The sequence below is a fragment of the Limanda limanda genome, chromosome 14 (assembly GCF_963576545.1).
Source record: "Limanda limanda chromosome 14, fLimLim1.1, whole genome shotgun sequence".
Lineage (NCBI taxonomy): Eukaryota > Metazoa > Chordata > Actinopteri > Pleuronectiformes > Pleuronectidae > Limanda > Limanda limanda.
The window spans coordinates 21,677,549-21,697,529 of record NC_083649.1 but is presented as its reverse complement, the minus strand read 5'-3'; the positions used below and the strand labels follow the sequence as shown (position 1 = coordinate 21,697,529).

The 19,981-nt window shown below is 43.3% G+C and overlaps 1 protein-coding gene across 2 annotated transcripts in view; it reads right to left on the bottom strand.

The window, feature by feature from the left end:
* Positions 1-2,159: 2,159 nt before the first annotated feature.
* The window catches only part of spns2 (SPNS lysolipid transporter 2, sphingosine-1-phosphate), a 69,348-nt gene continuing 51,526 nt past the window's right edge, over positions 2,160-19,981 (bottom strand). The window contains exons 9-13 of one of the 2 annotated variants that reach the window (XM_061085704.1): positions 18,971-19,036; positions 18,353-18,451; positions 13,514-13,677; positions 10,267-10,303; positions 2,160-5,592 (exon numbers count right to left, since the gene is read on the bottom strand). In XM_061085704.1, the coding sequence (XP_060941687.1) occupies positions 5,539-5,592; positions 10,267-10,303; positions 13,514-13,677; positions 18,353-18,451; positions 18,971-19,036 (420 nt within the window). In that variant the 3' untranslated portion in view covers positions 2,160-5,538. Of the gene's footprint in view, positions 5,593-10,256; positions 10,304-13,513; positions 13,678-18,352; positions 18,452-18,970; positions 19,037-19,981 lie in introns of both variants that reach the window. The other variant, XM_061085705.1, reaches the window with a different exon arrangement.

The window sequence follows — 19,981 nt, the reverse complement described above, 5'->3', positions numbered from 1 at the left end:
TGGTCCTAAAATAGTGGAATAGCTCTGTCAATAGACCATTTAATCATCCTTGTTATCAGTAAGAGAATGAGTCAGACACAAAGACAATGTTTTAATAAGCTCATCAGATATGTAAGACGTCTGTTTAACGCATGGACACACTCAAAGAAATGGTGTGAATTTCAAGTGTGGCATGGACGTGTAGATTAAATCTTAAAAAACTTTACAGATCAGGTGTATCTTTCTGCCTGACCTGAAAGCTGACTTTAGGCTTCACGCCCAAATGGGTACACTTCTGAACAACAGGCCCCTGTGATTCGCAGTGTGTAGCAGTGTGTGCTCTCACACCCGGAACAAGCTGACATTTTGAGGCTCCACATTCACCGGTGGCTATTTCTCAACCTAAATTTACCCTGAGTTTTGTACAAAGTTTGTCCTTCTGTGAGTTTAAGTGCAAATGGAAATTCCAGCGCTCGCTAGAATGGCTCCCCTTTTCCTGTCTACGCCCCGAGTGTTTCCTGCCCGCTGCATGACTAGGTGTGTTGACTTTCAGATTAAAGCGTCTGACTTTGGGGGTACATTTTGGTCCGACTGTGGGAAAGGGTGTCGATTTCTCCAGGTCATCCAGCTATCACACACCGACTCTCCACTTAAAGCTTCCTCTGGCTCCTATATAATCTTCCCCTCTTCAAACAGAGGGCACGTTGGATAGAGGATCCGTTTAAAATGTAGCTGCTTTGTCCAAATGCAGTGTATCGTTACTCCCAATTTTGTGTTGCCCTCTCATAGACATGTCCATTAGTGCTATTAGGTAACTCTGCCCTTTTTAATGAAAGCCAGCACACAGAGGGCCTTCACTGAGAACTTCCTCACTTCCTGTGAAGGTAAATATTATGTTTGTTTTCTTGACTGTATCCACAGCAGGGATGTCGCGTGTGTGATGTGTTAATTCGTCTGTAAACCACTCTGGAGACCGTGAGATTACTTTACAAACGGAGTCACACAGAGGCCGGCTTCACTGCACCTGAACAATACAGTAGTTCATTCACAGACTCCGGTCGTCTCTCGCTGGTAATCAAAATCAAACCTTTGTAAGTAACGATGAGGAGAGAGGAGAAGAACGCTGCTCTGTTCCAAAAGTTCAAAATCAAATAGTTTTTGCATTACCGTATTACCTCGGACCTGACTCATCCTTGTGTACCATCATCACTTTGGTTTGTGTAAACTCAGTTCTGACAGCACTTAGATAAAAAGATTGATATAAGCTGCACAAAGGAGTAAGCAAGGAATATAGTATATAATATAATATTACAATATATAATCTAAATAGGTAATTTTAATCATTTAATTACTGATAACTACTTAAAGACACAAGTATCTCCCCATAAACTACACAGGTGGGACATGTTTGCTTCACTGCTAAATCAAAACTTATTTTGGGATTTTGAGGCAGGACAAATGGAGCAGAGACTCTGAGATGAATGCAATATTACTTCCATAGATATCGCTGCTATCTCTTGGACAAATTTTTGTGTACAGAGCCAAATCCAAAGCCTAATCCTAAGGAAAAAAAACACTATGTACATCGTATACATTCCTATTCACATCCAAGTGACAAAACCAGCTACAATAGCTTCTATCCAGGTAATTTGTTCATATGTGACATATAACCTCTCTGTATATATAAGACCATGTGACCAACTTCATTTCTCAACACTGAAACGAGTGGAAATGAACTTGACATTCGATTCAATCAACTCTCAGATCAATATTCTTGAGCCCACCTGCCGTCAGTTTGAAAGAATCTCACGCCTGGATTAGAGCCCGGGAAAACCCCGGGAGATGTCGGGTCTATTTTTAAACAGATCTCTCGCACATCTCTCGCACATGACATATGGATGTAAATATACAAAAAATAACAGTCAAGCAGACATGTGCACTATTTGGTGCCTGATGGCATAAAGCTACATCTAAGGCTCATCTCAGTTACATCAGACTGTAGACACGTCTATAGTGTGACAACTATCAACTTATCTTTGTCTTTAGGAGAAGAAAGCTCCTAATATAGATGAGGTGAAATTGATTAAGTCAAAGACTGTTACTTAATAGAGGCACTGCTGGGTGGTGCTTCACTGGGATGTGATGGATGTTGGGCAGAATGAAGAGAAACAGACACGGCGTGGTGGTATGAAGTGATTAAATAGGTTTATTTGATTTACAGACATGTACATTTTCTATCAACTCCCGGAGGGAGCATCACAGTTCAGTTCTAGAATAACATCCTTTGATTTCTCCGCCACCTCTCCTGTATTGACTTGCTCTAAAAATAAAAATAACCTCTGTTTTCTGTTCAACATCAGAAATAGGTCTCTTTTTACACGATTCTTGTATGACAAGAAGTAGCATATTCTCAAAACATCACTTCAGTGATTATTAACACAGAATTACTCGACACAATGGACTTCTACTCCTAGAGGGTTGGTGCTAAATCAACTAAATTTGGCAAAAGTTAAACGCAATTTGTGACCCATCTGACCAGAGCCAAGGCTCCTTCTGATATAGACAGATGACAACATGGCAGCACTTACTGTGAGCATGACGTGACAGAAGTTGATGCCAGACTATGGTTCAAATAAATCCCTGAACATTTAAGTGTGCAAAATGACTTGTTCTTGTTCTTCTTCTTTTCCAGGAAAAAAAAAGCACATACATGAGCTACAAAAATGAATGCAAAAGTATTGCACCCTAACAATGACACCAATGTGTCGTCTTCAAAGCATCGCATTGCATTTCTTTAGTTCTCTCGGTGAGGAGAATGTTTGAGATGTCCGATTTATGATCACAGTAAACAGGAAGTGATGTAGAAAGGTATTGTGTTGATTCATTGTGATACAAAAGGTTGAACAAACAGGCATTTTCTAAAACCCAAGGACATATAACAAAGTGTAATATACTCAAACCATAAACTTCCCTTTATAGATTATTCTTCATTATGGTAACAAACAAATAAATACATTGCATCCAAGCCATCATTTACAATATATTAAAAGTTGCTGCGTGATATAGCTATATATATATTTATCTCTATTGTAGTTATTAGAAAAACTCATTTGGTAACATTAAAAAAAAAACGGTAAAAGGAAGGTAAGAAGCTTAGTTCGTTAAGAAGATGGAGGTGTGTAAACACATCAGGTCGGACAGAATCACATTCAGAGAGCTCCACGCATGTTGGAGAGAAGCTAAAGCTAATGATCTGGCAACAAGGACGCAGCCCACACAGCACCCGCACACAGCCGGTGAGTCACGCTCGCACATCTACGCTACAACGGCCAGCCCGGTGTCTCCCTTTCCTCCTCCGCTCAGGTCAGTCCATCCCCCTCCTCCTCCTCCTCATCCCCCTCCTCCACATCGCCTGTGTCTTCTTGAAGGTCAGCAAAGTGCTTTTTCGCCCTTTCATGCACACGCTTCAACAACTCTGACTACATTAGTGGCTTCGAGGTTTCAGTAAAATTGTATCCACCAGGTAACACACTACAAAAACAGGATCCCAATGAAGCTATTGCCTTTTGTACAGAGAAAAACCTAGCTGTAGTCCTCCTCCCGGGCCCTGCATTTAATTTGCATAATTACAGGTAAGATAATGCATAGCGTGATCAAATCAAATCCAGGTTTTCTGTCGATTGTGTGTTTCTACTTCCTATGGAAATCTCTATGTCGACTTCTGGCGCAGGTATTGAGGGGGACTCAGCTCCTGCAGTGACATCTGAGGATCTGCTTTCAAGGGGAGATTCCTCACTTATCCATTATGAGTGATAAGAGGCCGCCGTCAGTCAGACCCCGGGGCCGATGGATTTCCTCTTCCTGTCTGGGATTTCGATTTCTAATAATCGGACGAGTGGGACTCTAGCTCTTTACAAAGGTCCTTTCTACTGATAGTGGAATGGGATATCTACAATTGCGAGGGGGAAACGATCTCTTATAACAATGGCTGTTATTGTAACCAGCATGGACGGGACTGGAAACCGTCATTAAAAGTGACTCGGCCCCCGTGTGGGTGTGTGTGTCCAGAAATTTAAAACCAACCATCAGCGAGCTCCCCCCTCTAAAGGGAAACCCATCTCACTGATAAGGCAGTGTGGATAAAAACGGTTGGTTTGCATGAAAGAAAAGAAGATTCCTATGTACACAGAAACTCAGATGTTCCTCCTTAAAAGCCAAAAGAGTAGCATGTCATGTACTTTTGGGAAAAGAACATTATAAATGATACAAAATATATAATCCAGTGTCTGCTTAAAAGAGCCTAGACTGCTTCATCTTCCTTCTGAAACAATCCTAGACCGTCACCTCCAGTTTAAAATCCATAATCACACAATAAAAAGAATAGAAAAAATCACAAGCAACCTTATGAAAAATAATGTGCAGAAAAATCTGATCTCTGTCATGTCCTGTGGCACTGTCTACACTGATTTAAGTGCTAAAAGCTAACTGAAAACACACATACGAGGGTCATAGGAAACAGCTGCAGATGGGAAAGCTCCGATTTTTAAGGCCGATTCACTGACCTTTAGACGGTAACACTTTGTGGCTCTCGGTTGGCGGTCATGTTTACATGCACGGCGAAATTTGGATCGATAATGAGAATACTGCATTCAAACAGTGTGTAAACAGTGTGTTTAGGTTAGAAGTTCATGTTGTTAATACTGTGATAATATGTGCAGGGTGATGTGACATTGGCGGACGTTTGAACACATGCAACCCTTTTAGAATCATTGTCCTGCAGCACATTTTGACAAAGTGCAACACTTGCTACACATAACTTGAATTTTACAGCTACTCAAAGTGTAGAAAGTTTGGGTAGAACACGTTGTGGAAAATTGGCCTGGGAGCACCATGGACACCAGAGGAGCTTCTTGACAGCAGATGTTCTTATAAACAGCAGGATCGGACCAATTTATAAGCCAAAAGCCGAATTACCGTGTGCATGTAAACATAGACAGTGATGAAGTCATGAGGGTTGTTGGTGGTCAGTGCAAAGTCTGAAGGAATGTAATGACGCTATGGCACTTGGTGCAGATCGACAGCCAATGAAACAGACAGACATACAGAGACAGACAGGCAGACAGATAGGGCAGGTTCATGATCAGCATTCAGTAGTATGGCATCAGGAGTTGGAGGGGAACATGTTTTTTTTTTTGTGTGTTTTTTTTTTGTTGCCAACTCAACCTCCGCCCTGGAAGGTTCAGTGGATCACAGACAGAGGTGAGGAGGTCACCAGCTGTTGGGCAGGTGGCTCCGGAACACCAGCACGCCGCTAAGCGTGTTCCCACCAGCCCGTGATTTAGAGGCAGTTCAGGAAGGGGCAAGACGCTCCCTCATTCCAGTTCTGAGCAGCCTCAATGAGCGTGTTAAAAGGAAGAGCAGCAGAAGTGAGGATGGGGGAGAAGAAGTAGGAGGAGGAAGAGGAGGAGGTGGAGGTGATGGAGGAGGATCGCGGTGGTGATAACAGGGAGGTTGACCCCGGGTGGAGTTTCAAAGAGGTGGATCAGCTGCCCTCCCTTTTTATCTCCATGTTGTCATCCTTGTCTGGTTTGGATGCTCCTCAATTGGTGTCACCTGAGAGAGAGAGAGAGAGAGAGACACAGAGAGGGAGGGGAGGAAACAGAGCGGTTAGAGCCCGGCATCACCACAGGACATTCTCATGTAATTAATGTTGAGGTTGAAAGCTCCTGGGCCATCTGTTAGGACCTTCCTGATAACGTAGCCCACCAGGACCAGCCTGTGACCTAAATATTTCCCTGCACAAAGCATACCAACACATAACCGTTTGTTTAATGCAGGCTCACACTCAATTTGTACAGTAGCAAGCTATAAGCCACAGAAACACACATGTATCTGCAGATGGGGGTTTTCATTTGATACGACTCTGCTTCTTCCTCAGTGTCCCATCACGTGTTATATGCCGTGCATACACAAAGATTGGTGAGGGAATTGGTTTGCTTAGTAACTTTTCTCAAGATTTCAGCAAGAATATAGAGAATGTAAATTATTTTTCAGAACACAATTTGACTGACTGACTGTTATACTAAGTATTAGTATGAAGAGTGAAAGTACTTGTTTCCCAGCTGAATGGTTGAAGTCAGTGTTAAATTATTATTAGATTATCAGTACCGATATATTCATGCTTAGGAAGAGTTTCCATGTTGTATTGGTTTGTATTGGTAGGTTTGATCAAATTGACCTATGTTATTTCCTTTTGGATAGTTTAATCCACATAACTGTTAATATTTTATATAATGATTATATTTGTTTTCAAAAGAGTAATCATGGATGTCAAGTAAATGTAGCAAAAATGAGTAAAAAATTAAAAATCTCTCTCTTTGTGAAGAAGACAGAAGCATTAAAATTAAAATATGCAAAAAAAGATGCACAGTAAGTGTACTTTTCATTTCCACCATTACTTCTTTTCTTCTTCTTTGTTTGGTTAATTAGCGGTCGGCAAACAACGTCATGGTGCATTACCACCACCTACTTTATTTCTTCTTTTTCGTTGCTCAAATAACAATTGCTTTTCGTGCTCTACATAACGAGGACTGGAAAGGCCTTTGATTAAAAGGAAATATCACTTAAAATCTTCTTCATTTCAATCAAGAAGAAGAAGAAGACACAGTAGAAGGCGGTAATGCACCTTGATGTTGGTCGCCACCCGCCAATAAACCGAACAAAGAAGAAGAAGACACTGTTTATTTGCATTGGGCTTACTCAGTCAAATTTATAGACTGTTATATTGAATTGTTCATTAAAATACTACACCCTTCTCTACATTAACACATAAACATAAATGTGGAGCCGGAGGGGAAAGTGTACTTCATACTGGCTCATTAAGTGTGCATGCTGCCATGCTTGTGATCTCTTCAGAATGCCTGAGAGAGATGGCGGAGCGTCCCGCTGTTTGTTGTGGTCGCTCATCACTGTGCCCTGGATGCTCCGCTGCACAAGCTACTGCTTCTGCTACAATAGGATTAGCGCTGGGAGCTTGGCAGAGCAATGTTATGAGCTTGTGTCTTGCACTCTCAAACACACACATACACACTCTAACAGACATCGACAAAGACAGACATACACACTTGTGCATATATACACATCCCGACACAGTGATGAACTCCGGAAAGACAGTGTCATGCAAATAAGGGTAATTATCTTAAACAGGGGGATTAGTGGATTTTTTCGAAAACAATGTGTTTTGTGGTAGAGATCAATTCATTCCTCTCTGGGTTTGACCGTTTTCCCTTAATTAATAAACTGTAAACTCCGAATAGCTTGAGCCAAAAAACGTGTTTCGGTGTTAGCGTTGCATTGAGATAATCAGAGGTATGTGTTGGCCTGCCTCCCCACAGATTCACTCTCCCTGTGCTGGAGAGTGTTGGCCTCTCGAGCCAAAGGGAGGTCTGATTGGTCTGGCAGGGAAACAAACGCTAATCAACCTGACTTGATGTGGTTTTTGGCTGGGAGGACGCAAATCATGACCGATCATGGCCACACAGACATTGCTATACTGTCGATGTGCCTGGCTTCACGTTCAAGGACAGATGGAAGGAAGCAGTGACTGGTGTAAATGAGACTGAAGAAGTGTTAAATGGAGGAAGAGCAGAGAGTCAACGGGCTTATGGAAGGTATTGTAAGCTGGAGGTCACCTTAGAGCCATGCTGTGTGTGTGTGTTTGCGTGTGTGTATGTGTGGCTTGTGGTTTCTGCCCATCGAGAACCAACTGAACACTGCCGACTCAGGACTCGTAGCTTTTGCAGCATGATAAGAGCACAAAGAAGGAACGTACGCGTCTGCAGCTGTACAAACACTTTTAACAGTTGAAGTTTGCACTGCAGAGATTTGCCACAACGTAAATTTCCTCTCTGATATACCACAGGATGTCTGGCTACTGAGTAAATGTGTTTGGAGCTGTGCTGTCAGATCTCACGCTGATGGTTTGACAGTCCCCGGCTCGGGGATGTCCCCTGTTCATCGTGCAGTGTGGGGTGAACCAGTCAGTGGAGGCTGCTTCCTCCTGCAGAAGAAGTTAATTGGATCTTAGTGGATCTGATCTCCAGTGGGATTGCAGCAGCAGAGATTAATAGCTTGCGATGTTTAACAGCTTTGCCGATCCCTGCATCCCTTCATCCTCATTTATTCGGTGGCCGTGTCTTTTCTCCTCCTCCACTAAATCTCTCTCTCCGTCACTTCCACTCACTGTTATAAAACATTTTTTTTTTGCTATTTAAACCCCTGACCATGGCGCCATGTTTTATCCTTTCTCCTCTAATTGTTTCTCACGGCAGTATACTGTGGCTCTGGGGTCAATGTAGAGGATGTCAACAGAGAGTGGGTGAACTGTGAACTGTATTGATCTGCGAGTCAGGCCCAAGGGAGGAAGTAGTGCTTGTCACTGATTGGATTATCTTTCAAAACAATTGGTTGAAAATCTGTCAGCCAAGAGCATCCTTAGTGGGTTCATGTTAGACTTGAAATGATCAGTTCATGGGAAAATTAAATTCTGGCCTTTTGAAACTGGGAGTATCTATACTGAGTCCCATCTGACAACACGGGGAAAATGCTTTGGCTGCTGTGTGTGACAGAGGACTGACGGAACCCTGAGGCCGACGGCGTAAACTGCCACTGAAACATGATGTGTGTTACAGCCTTGCGGGAGCCTTTCATGTCACCTGTCATTAGCTGTGAATGCTAATGTGACCCTGCCTGTGGTAGCAGCGCTGCCGCATTACCACAGTCAGACCACACAAAGCTACAAGCCATGTCGCCCTGATACTGCAGTGTTTTCCAAAGCAGACCTATTTTTAGACTTATTTCATCCCTCCAACACTGCCATCGCCTCACATTCATCTGTGCACCATGCAAGTAGCGTGTGAAGGGGAATAAATCATACGACTGCATTCCTTTTTTATTTATTTTTTACCAGAAACTACTTGGTGATGCAACTGCAAGCATATATTATTGGTAACTTTTTTTGTAAGCATATGTAAGGAAACTTCATTTGAAATTCAGGAAGCTGCAGGATGAAAATGAGAACTTCCGGCATTATATCTCTGTCGAATTTGTATCTACACCCGGGATTATTATTTATCGATGATCAGTCTTTGCTTTTCTTACCTCAGGAAACAAGGTTAGGATTTCAGCCCTGTCCGTTTGTCCTTTGGCAAGATTACGCAAACACTACGGGACGGATTTCCATAAAACTTTGTGGAAGGATGGGGAGGGGGGGTCAAGGAAGAACCTATATATGATGACTAGCATATAAGTCAAATAGAAACAAAGCACCAGACTGGACGACCTTCCTCTGCCTGCAGCACTGGGACACTCAGCATGAATCTGGCTCTTCGAACTAAATATCCACTTATATACTACTGCCCAATAATAGATGATCAAACTGCATTTGAAAGAAATCCTGCAATTTGATCCCTAGACCTTAAACTTATGATTAAACCTTTGTTGCAAACTGATAAATTCACTCAGAAGAAACAGGAAATTATTGGGAGGTGGGTTGTGATAAACGCACCAGTCTGTATCACCATTCATGACCTATTTCTCTATACACAAATAAACCCAGATAGCTTTAGGAGGGAATGATTAGAGAGGGGTAAACCTTGAACCTTTGGCTTAAACATGATAACCTTTACAAATATGTCACAACAGGTCCCTTGTCGTTCTAATCAGCGCGTCAAAGTTTAATCTTATTATTCTTTATATGCCACTCTCCATTGTCTTACTGTGCCGGGTTGTCTGGTGTGCTGCCAATATTGTGTGCGTCCCCCCATCAGTTAATAATCAGTTTTGCACCATGTGTGAGAGTCTGATAAAGACAGGAAGGGGAGAAGGCAGCTCAGGGTTTTGATAAGATGCCAGAGAGTCGGTCAAATAATCAACCCTCCAAGAATGCAGAAACACTCCAGAGTACAATGGGATGGGAAATTAATGATTGATCAATCATTTGTGTATCAGCATGTTTATCACCCGCAGTGTTTACCAGACCGCAAAGCTCTGCACAGCCTCGGGTCAACGTGTCTGTTTAGGGGAAAAAAACCTTGTATCGGGTCTCAGATGAAAACAGCTCTACATGATGCCTGCCAGGTAACGAGGAAGGAGCTCTATAAATGGTTATGTTCAAGGACCGTCTCTCTGTTATTAACGACGTTAACTGCTCATGGAACTGTTGATGTGAAAAACACTAAATGTGAAAAAAGCTTCTTTATGGGATAAGGGAAATTTACCTGGTCATACCTTGACTGTGGAGGGTGGAAGTGCCAGCTGGCTCAACCTGCAGAGAGGAGAAAGAATTTGTTTTTAGGAATCAAGGATGCACAACAACTTTAAGACAGCTCCTTTAAATCCACATGCAGCTTTTATTACCCATATGCCAGGGAGGTTGTGTTTGGACCCCTGCCCATTGTTTGTAAGCAAGAAAATGCAAAAAAATTGCCTAACAGACTTGCACAATACTTAATGGCAGGATGCAATATGGGTCAGGGCAGAAGCCGTTAAATGTAGTTGAAGGTAAGGGGGCATTTTTCAACCTTTTTACCATTTTCCCAGGGAATAATTCATGGATCTTGATGGAGAAAAAAGAAATTTGGTGCAGCTTGATTGAATCCAAGGGGACTGTTGGGCCTTGGCAGAGGTATGCGCTCCACTGAGTGTCATTCTAGTTACTCTCCTTTTGTCCCTAATCTCATTCATCACATCCTAACTGTCCTCCTCTGTCTGCTTTCCAGGTAGACTCCCGGCTGCAGTGCTCTGACAGATGAGACGTTTCTGCCCTCACACTTCACTAAGTGTGAATGTGGACTGGGTGAATGTGTGGGGAGGCAACATGGACTGAACCCGAGCTATTAATGGCCCTGCAGCCAAAAAAAGCTAACAACCTAGAAATAATAAAGCGCTCTTTAAGGCTGGAAATAGACACTCGCGCTCCAGTGAGTAACTCGTTCGGCTCTGTGCGTCTTATAAATAGCACTGAGTATCTGAGGACAGACTCAATGGAGGGAAAAAAAACACTGTAAAATCAGGGAGAATTTATTAACCGGGGGCGTCGGAGTGTGAATGGAATCCAAATGTATCACAATCATGGAACAACCCCTGTTTGTACAAAGTTGTGGATGCTGTCGTCTTTCTTGGTCCCTGAGGTGCTGTTTGCAGCTTGTTACGTAAGAGCTGCTGCTGCTCAAGCTAAATGTTCTTCTTCTTCTTTGGGATGTCTCGATCAAATCTGCACAGCTCTGCTGAGGCCGAAACTATGTGAGGTATGCAGCAGCGTGTTTGCTGTGTACTTAAACATTATACCTGGATGCAAGCGGGTCTTTGATTAATTACTGAAAGGTATAGCATAAAGGCCAAAGTGTCAAAAATCATACAAAAGATCAATATATGAATGAGTTTTGGGAGAAACCTTCTACTAAGCCATCTATCTAATAATTCAAGAAATCTCTTGTGTTATGTGCAACGCATATCTTTAGAACCGTTCATCTTATCAGCTTCACACTTGGCTTGTGTGTTTCTAAAGACCCAGGGAAGTGCACTGTTGAATTTGGTTTGATTTTTGACATGTGATATGGTGAATATGAATAAACTTTTGATAAAAAAGGGACCAGTAGCAGTCGCTTGAGCGGAAACGTTAGTGGCGCTGTCAATCACGACAACAGCAACAACTCTAGTTTGTTGTTCTGAGTCGAGATTCACCCAACTCTAAATAAACAGGTGAACAGCTCTTTGTGCAGCTGAGATCTGTGAGGGATCTGTGCACTGAGTCCTGCAGCTGGTCTTTACTTTGCCATGGCTCAGTTACTGCAGTCACTTTTACAGTTTCAGTAAGAAAACTGTAACCTGCATCACCAGAGGACAAGAAAACAGCCAATTCAAAAGAGTTTAGAACGCCCACTGAACTACTTTGAATTAATTTGGGTAAAAATGTTTGTTTCACTTATGAATAAAGTAGATTGTTAACAATAATAAATGCAGATTTGCACTTATTATCACAACCAGATATTTCTACACATTTCTATGCAATGACTCACTAGCATTATGAAGTGACTGATGTACAGCTAATAGAGTTGTTAGTTCCCTTTGTAACGAAGGACTTATCAGAACATAGATGTATAAGCTCATAATTGTAGTTGTATAATCTTTAATACACGATGACTTAAAAAAGCCGACCTCCACACATTTCTGTTCAGGATCATATCTGTGAAAACACAGCGATGAATTCCCAGTGAATATAACTGTGTCTGTTTCATATCTGCACTGTTAAACTCCATCTGCTGCTCCATTAGCTTTGCCCTGGAGCGTGTGGTGTGAAAAGTAAGAGCCTGTGGTAAGATTTTGAGCGTGTGCCATTTGCCCACACACAGGCAATAATGTGGTCAAATAGTCCAAACCACAAACTAGTATCTAATACTGGCACTGTGGCGAGAGTGTGACTTTTCTTTTAGTCAATATTTTAGCATTTTTCCCTTTTTATCCCTGAACAGACGCCACAGGCAGGCTGACAAGTGTGTGTTTGCAGAGAGCCCTTTAAAACTTTATATTAACATCACACTGAAGAAGTTTTAATGGCTTGGGTGGTAACTTGAACTAAAATGCAATAAATCTTCCCCTTAAAGTTAGTTCCAAAAAAATTGCCTGATAACAAATGATTTATTTTTGGTCAAACTATCCTTAAATCTATCTCATCTCGCTTAGCAGGAGGATTTGTGGTGGGAACGGGCGGCAGCCGGCTCTGCAGGGTGAAGAAACAGTGACTGTAGACAGACGTCAGACATCAGACTGCCATCCTGCCTAAAAATGTCCCTCATCTTCGACAGGAAGGAAGTCATTTCTGAGAGCGCTGGCACCAGGGGAGCGAGTCGACGTGATAAAAAAGTCGGAAAAAATAGTCTGAAGGGAACAAGAAGTCATGTCTCACCATCTGAGAGAGGACGGGTGAGTTTGTTTTAGCCTTTTAAGGCCATGACCAGCTCCCGTGGCCTCAGTGTTTTTCACGTCTTGGTGTTTAAAAGAGGAAAATATGAATGCACGAAAACGAGGGGCGGTAGCTGGTAAAAGTCTAAGTAAGCACACTTAAATTGATGGCTAGAACAGCTTGTGTCAGCTCTGGAGCACTTTTAGCTGACTGGGACTTTCTATTGGCACCAGGGCCCTTCTGAGTCTTGCAGGGTTGGCACCACTGCTGGTGTCACTGGGCAGCTTGACTCCACCACACGTCACACCCCAGCATCAGGCTAAAAAGGGCATAGCATCGTCCAGAAAAAGTTTCAAACCTCCTTATGTATGCATGGTACTCAGAATAAAAATATTATTTCCATTTGTTCAGCTTCTTCCAGCACAGAGACGGTGTGTTTAGATTTTGGGAGCTCTTACTCAGAAAGTCAGCGGAGGAAAAAACTCAAAGCAAGTATTAAATATTTAAAGAATGAATGACTAAATAATAAATGAAATAATGACGAGTTATTGAAACAATGTCTGAGTCACTTACGTTTTCTCGGCCTTCTCTCTGTCATCCAGGAAAAACAAGGCAGTGGCCAGGAAAAACATGCCCCCCAGGACGATGATGAACGGACAGAGCATGAGGGCATAACCCAAACTGAGGAACTGCCACAGCGCTGACGTCGCGTAGCTCTGCTGGAGGGCGTCCGAGATCTGCAAAAACACACACACACAAAAGGACATTTTATTCCAACTAATCATTGAGCAAAGTTCTTGAAATATCCCGCCATGCTCTGACACACTACATGACACGATACGCATGTTACCAGTGCGGGTTCTGCATGTTTCATCATAGCAGCAGATCAAAATGACACACAGCGTACATACTCAAACCATTAACACACGACTGAGATTAATACAATATAATTGGATGATGAGAACATACATCACCCCTGTAAAGTTAAACAAGTTTGATCCTAATATGCCTGATCGATGCTATGAGTGCAATATTCATCAAGGTACTTTATACCATTGTTTGTGGGAATGTGAGGAGATTCAAACATTTTGGAGCTCGGTGTTACAATATATCTCTCAAATGACCTCTTCTCCAGTATCTCTAAATCCTAAGCTATGTATATTAAGCATCTATCCAGACAATTGTTCTCTGTCTAATAGAGAAAGAAAAATGGTTGACCTGTGTCTTCTACAGGCCAGGCGCTCAATCGCTCTGACGTGGAAGAATGTTCGTTGCCCCTCTCAAGGCCACTGGTTAAAAAACTTAACGTCGAGTTTGGCTCTTGAGAAGTTAACATATGTAGTTAGGAAGAAAGCTTCTCAATTTTACACTATCTGGGAGATGTTTTTGGACTTTTTTAAGAATGGTGACATTGAAGAGGCATTGGAAATGTGAAGTGACTAATCTGTTGTGAGGAATGTGTGCTGTGCTCTGTTCCATGTTTGTGACTGTATTTTATTTCACTTATATAATATATATATATTTAATTTTTTGTTTTAATTTAGTTTAAACTAAATTAGTATTTTCATTGTAATTTTTTGTCCTTGAATTTATGGTGTAATCATATCTTAGCAATTTTTTGTGACATTTGTATTATTTATTGTCATTTTATGCTGCCATATGTTCAGGTTGGGGAAGGTTCTTGTATGTATGTAAATTGATGTAAATGTATAAAACTGTATAAAACCAATAAATATATGTTTTTTTTTTAAAAATGACAGACAGCATGATGTGAACGCAGTGGTTTTTTGTTTTAAGCGCGGCAGGATTTCTGATATATGCTGTCGAAGGCTTCAGTAGCGCCACAGCGGTCACTCTGTCATGTGTGGCGCTGAGGAGAACACCAGCTGGAGAATGGTGGGCGTGATGCGATCATCTCTGCCTCCCTGTATCACTGGTGATGAGGCAGCTCTCCAACACGCATCGGTCACCGCGCTGACAACAAGATGGAGAGGAGGCCGCTTTTAGCTGATTGTGTGGCGGTATGCACAGTGGGAAGGAGACCGGGCTTCTCGTCTCGGTGTGAGTGGGCGTAGGTCACCCTGGCTGCAGCACATTGATTATATGTTACTGTCAGCAGAATGACTTTCTTTATGGGGAGATCTGGAGAACTGCTGATCGAGGGATGTTGGAGAATGCCTTCATATGTGCGTGTGCAGAGCGCATGCATGCATCATGAGGAGTGTGTGTGTGTGTGTGTGTGTGTGTGTCTGTGTGAAGAATCTATTGTATGTACAGCAGTTGTGTGTGTGTGTGGCCAGTGCAGAGTGTGTTTTCTCAGGTACAGTTAATTGCCTGATACATGCACACTGCAGTTTAGCTAAAAATACATTACGACTCGCTGCATGACTAATTATCTAGGCGGAATTCCTGGGGAGATTGCTGAGAGATTGTTCCAGGCGTTCCCCCGCCACCCACTCTGCCCGTGGCCATGTCCTACCCGTGCACTATAGGAGGAGTCCATTATGTGTTTGTCAGGGGAGTCGTACAAGACAACTGCCTCTGCTCTGGTCTACGTGCTGATAGAGGGGATGCGGGCTCAGGAGAATTCCAGATGCATTAAAGTGGTAGTTGTGTTTGCACCGGAAACCCCACGTTGGTTTGCAGGGTTGAGCACGTCACTGGCAGGTCCGTGTGGCACATAACCCCATTGTGAAAATGACTGACCCACTGATTCGCTCACTTTCTCCTGTGGTTGCTTAGCAATAATCCCCGTCTATTTTCCTTGAGATTCTCCACTTTGCTCATTCGCAGGATTCGCGCCAGTTCACAGGGGCGACTCTGTATCAGCCGGCGCTTGCTGTGCGTCACCACGAGCCCATCGCACTCGCGTGCTAGACCTCGGTTCAGGAACTGAGGCGGTGAGCAGTGACGCACTTGGAGCACTTGAGTTGGTTCGGGGGGTTTGTGGAGGAGTGAGAAACCCCCGGACATTGGCTGCGTTACTCAGAGGAGAGAGTCGTGACCCTCGAGGCTGGATGGAGAAGACCGCGGTGGCTGGCTCACTGTGAGGCCATGTCTGGGTAATTCTGCTTGACAGTGTCTGTGTGTGTTTGTTTTCCGGCTGCATTATGCTGACATTTGGAGCCTGGACACTGGAATATTGTTGGAATAATGGAGCCATTAGCCTCTTTTTTCCACATGTGGTGTAAGCATTTAAAAACTGTTATTTTAATCATCAAGTAATCTGTTGGTCTTTTTGCTAAGTTCATTTAGTCATTTACTTAATTAGATTTGGCCATTAAAGGACCTGTGAGCCCAAGATAACATCTTCAAATAGTTTTATTCGTCAAACTCACAGTTCAAAACCCACATATTTTCATTTACAATGATTTAAAGCAGATAATCGCAGCAACTAGCTAATGTGGGGAATATTTGCTTAAGAACTTAAACACTTAAAAGTGGTATTTTGTTTCTGAAACACGTCTTTATATTATTTGTTGAAATCCTCTTCACATCCCCTCAATAAATAAAAGAAGAAAAAGTCTGTAACAAACACAAGCAGTCATTGTCTGTCAATAACCGCCCTGCCTGTCTGTGTGCACCCTGCCTGTGAGAGAGGGAGTTTTCAGCTGCGGAGACACACACCACTGGAGCAGACACAATAGCCAGTGGTTAGCGAGCAAGTCATGTAAAAGTTCTAGCAGTTGTAAGTCAGTAAACGTTCATGTATTCTATTTGGGTGTAGTTTTGCAAGAAGGGTGAGAGGAAGTAGTGGGATGTATCGGTTTCATATTTTTATAGTGTAGTCTGCTCTCGCTAGATTTTCCAGGATTACCAACCCTATCTTTAATCTGGAAGCAAAATTCTTGATTTGTTTGTGTGACATCGACAGAATGAAAGTGACAGGTTTTCAAAGTACTTTTCAAAGTGCTGTCTCTCTAATAGGAAGTTTGTGCATTAACAGACGATGCTGTTTTTTTTTTTGATCTGCGAAACAGACAATCCAGTACCAATGCAGCCTTTGAGTCTGATTCCCAGAACGTGGATTTTATTTTTCAGTGCCAGTCTTTTGAGGAACGTGTCAGAAGGTGGAGATTTAACATACAGCGTCTTTTATCTGGTTCTGACAACAGTTTAAGATTTCCATTTAAGAGGGAGAGAAAGAAACCAGGACACTTTCAATGTGGCTCGACAGACAGCTGTGTGTGTTGGAGATCGGTTTGATTCACTAATCAAAGACTTGCACTGCCTTTGTTAACATGACCTGGGCTGTGAGCCAGAGGCACGACGGTAAAACACAAAGTAAACACATAGCACTACAGCCGTCTATTCTACCTCGGCAATTTACGACACCATTAGTCCATGAGTACCATAATCATACTGATATAACTAGTTATGTTTGGCAATGACGTAGATTATGGTATGGATGCTATGTTATTCGCAGCATGTGTTTGCGTGACGTCTATGCACAGTTTGTCCTGCATGCTCAAGTACGGCGTAGAGGATGTTTATCTCCATGGAGTTACTATTTAACTCCACAAATGTTCCCCCTCTCTTCGGAACGATAAGAATGCAGTTTGACAGTCTGAGGTGAATCCTGTTTCACACTCCGCTGAATAGCAAGCAGCACTTGTGTTCTGCCCTACTGGATGCTACTCTTTGGGTGTATGTGTGCTCTTGGGAGAGGAAGGAGTGGGGGTGGGTGGGGTGACCGTGACCTTGAGAGGCCTTGTGTCCCAGTATAAGAGCCACTGTCTCATCTGCTAACCAATCAAATACAGCAACACCGGTCCCTCCAGGGGGGAACCAGGAGATTTACCGGAAAACGCCACTGACAGCCTGAAAGGCAGAGCGATGAAATCACGACTCGGCTCGCCAGATCTCCTGAGACGTGAGCTAAAAGCTGCTCTTGTGCCTCACTTTGCACTGGCCCACTTTCACTTAAAGCATGAGCTGAACTGAATGCATGTATGTGTGTCTGTGCATGAACAGGGTGTGTGGTGGAGGTGCTTTCCAGCTGTGGGATATCGGACCTGAATCATTCTTCTTTAATATTCCTCTTAACACTGATCAGCTCACATTCACTGCTGTCAGACCTTCACTCATCCGGAGTTCAGTGCTTGTACGCGAAAATCGCAAATGAGAACACAACAGGAGATAATCTTTGAGGCAGTGGGTCTGTGATGACATTTCTAACACGTGACAGACGCAAAAACTTAAAATTTCGGGATGAAAAAGAGGTGTCATACAGGAAGCAGACACAGCCATCCCTCATTCTAACACTGGAGAGTTGTCCCCTTGTTGTGACTGGAGAGAATCTTCTTTCATACGCTAAAGGTAAACTCCGGAGAATGTCCTAACCCCATTGTCTGGACATTCCCAGTTGTTCATGTCTGAAAGCGACTATGGTTGCCACTGGGAGAGTCTTACCAGGCCTATCAGGTACGGACTTCCCGCGTCGCCCAGGAGATGCGAGGTGAAGCTCTGAAAGGCGACTGCCGTTGCCCTCCGGGTCGGAATAACGACAAACTGCACAGAGACAGGAAGAAACAGAAGGTTAAAAATACATGACGTTGTGATGAGGAGACCAAGGTGGGACGATTCAGTCAGCCGTGTTACAACAACCTCTACTGTCATCAATTATACACATAGAGGCTCTGTGGGTCAGGACAAGTCAGACAGACCAGTCAGTCACAATGCAAAACAAAAGAGTAATTGTCTGTGTTTATCCCTTTAGTGCCCAGCCTAATTATAAATTAAAGAGGCTGGTTGGTAAAATGCTCTTTACGGGAAGTCTTGGCTGAATCAACCGCCCGTTTTCACTGTCATGTCCCACATCACACATCCGAGAACGTCTCCTTTCCATTTGTTTTCTCGGGGATCGGTCAAGACAATAATTATCGGCTCCACCCAAACTGCAGCCTACAAAGTCCACTCACGCATTTCACCGCTCGGAACTATTTTCTTCTGGATCGCTGCCATTTGTTATCGTGTGTTGCAGGAATTTCCAGTGACCGAGCCAATAAGTATAGGGTTCTCCGCACTTACCATTAAAATGTCTGCTGTTATTGCCCAGTTCAGGAAAAGCAGCGTCTCTCCAATAAAGATGCAAACCTAAATAAAGAAGAAGAAATTGCACATTTAGCCGTTGCTAATTCAGAACAGTCAATCTCCGCTACACAAAGGACTGCTAACCAGACCTGAAGCCAAAAGAGGAGGAAGCAGATATTTCCCCCGTGTGTGGGAATCTGCTGCTGAGTAAAAGCGCTTTGGCTGCGGCACTTTAGAAACATGTTATTACGCTGTGGCCCAATTATATGTGGATGTGCAGGCCTTCATTTTGGTCCCATTGAGCCGTTTAGTGAGTGTTTAGCCTACAAGCTGAAAAAAAGCACGATAAGCATTGTGTTGCTTATTCCTGTCGAAGCCGAATCGTCAGTGTGGAAACATTTAACACTTCCTACACTCAGAGCCGGATGAATTAATGCCCCGCTTGTGAATGGGCGGAGCAGAAATGTTTTAACTTGAAACAACACCGTGCAGTTGACACACATTATGTACATGTAAGCTACTGTACGCACACAGACTGGAGGCAGCTGCTGTCGCTGTTTGGCCACTTTCTCCAAAACAGACCCAGAGGGATTCGGTTGCAGTGGAATCTCATGTATCTTTATTGACTGGTTTCGTCTGGCACGGTTTAACACGGCCGCTTGATGTGTGGGTTTCCTGCTGGGGGAATAACCCTCTCTGCCAGCGTGCCAAACCTACGGTGCAGCACAGAGAGCCACAGAAGGAGTCTGACAGCGCAGATGTAGACGGGGACCGACCCGAGAGCGGCGAACCAGACACCGTGACCGACATGTTGCCTCCGAGAGGAGAGAGAAGCCCCGGCCTCGGCTCGGATTAGCCGCGTGTTGACGAGACAACAGCTGCGAGGGGGGGGGGTCTGTCGGCCTGGACATTACAACCGCGTCATGCCTTATAATATAACACCTTTGTCAGCTCTTTGCCATGAAACCTGAGTTCACTACTGCTACTGTCGAGTAAGATGATTCAATA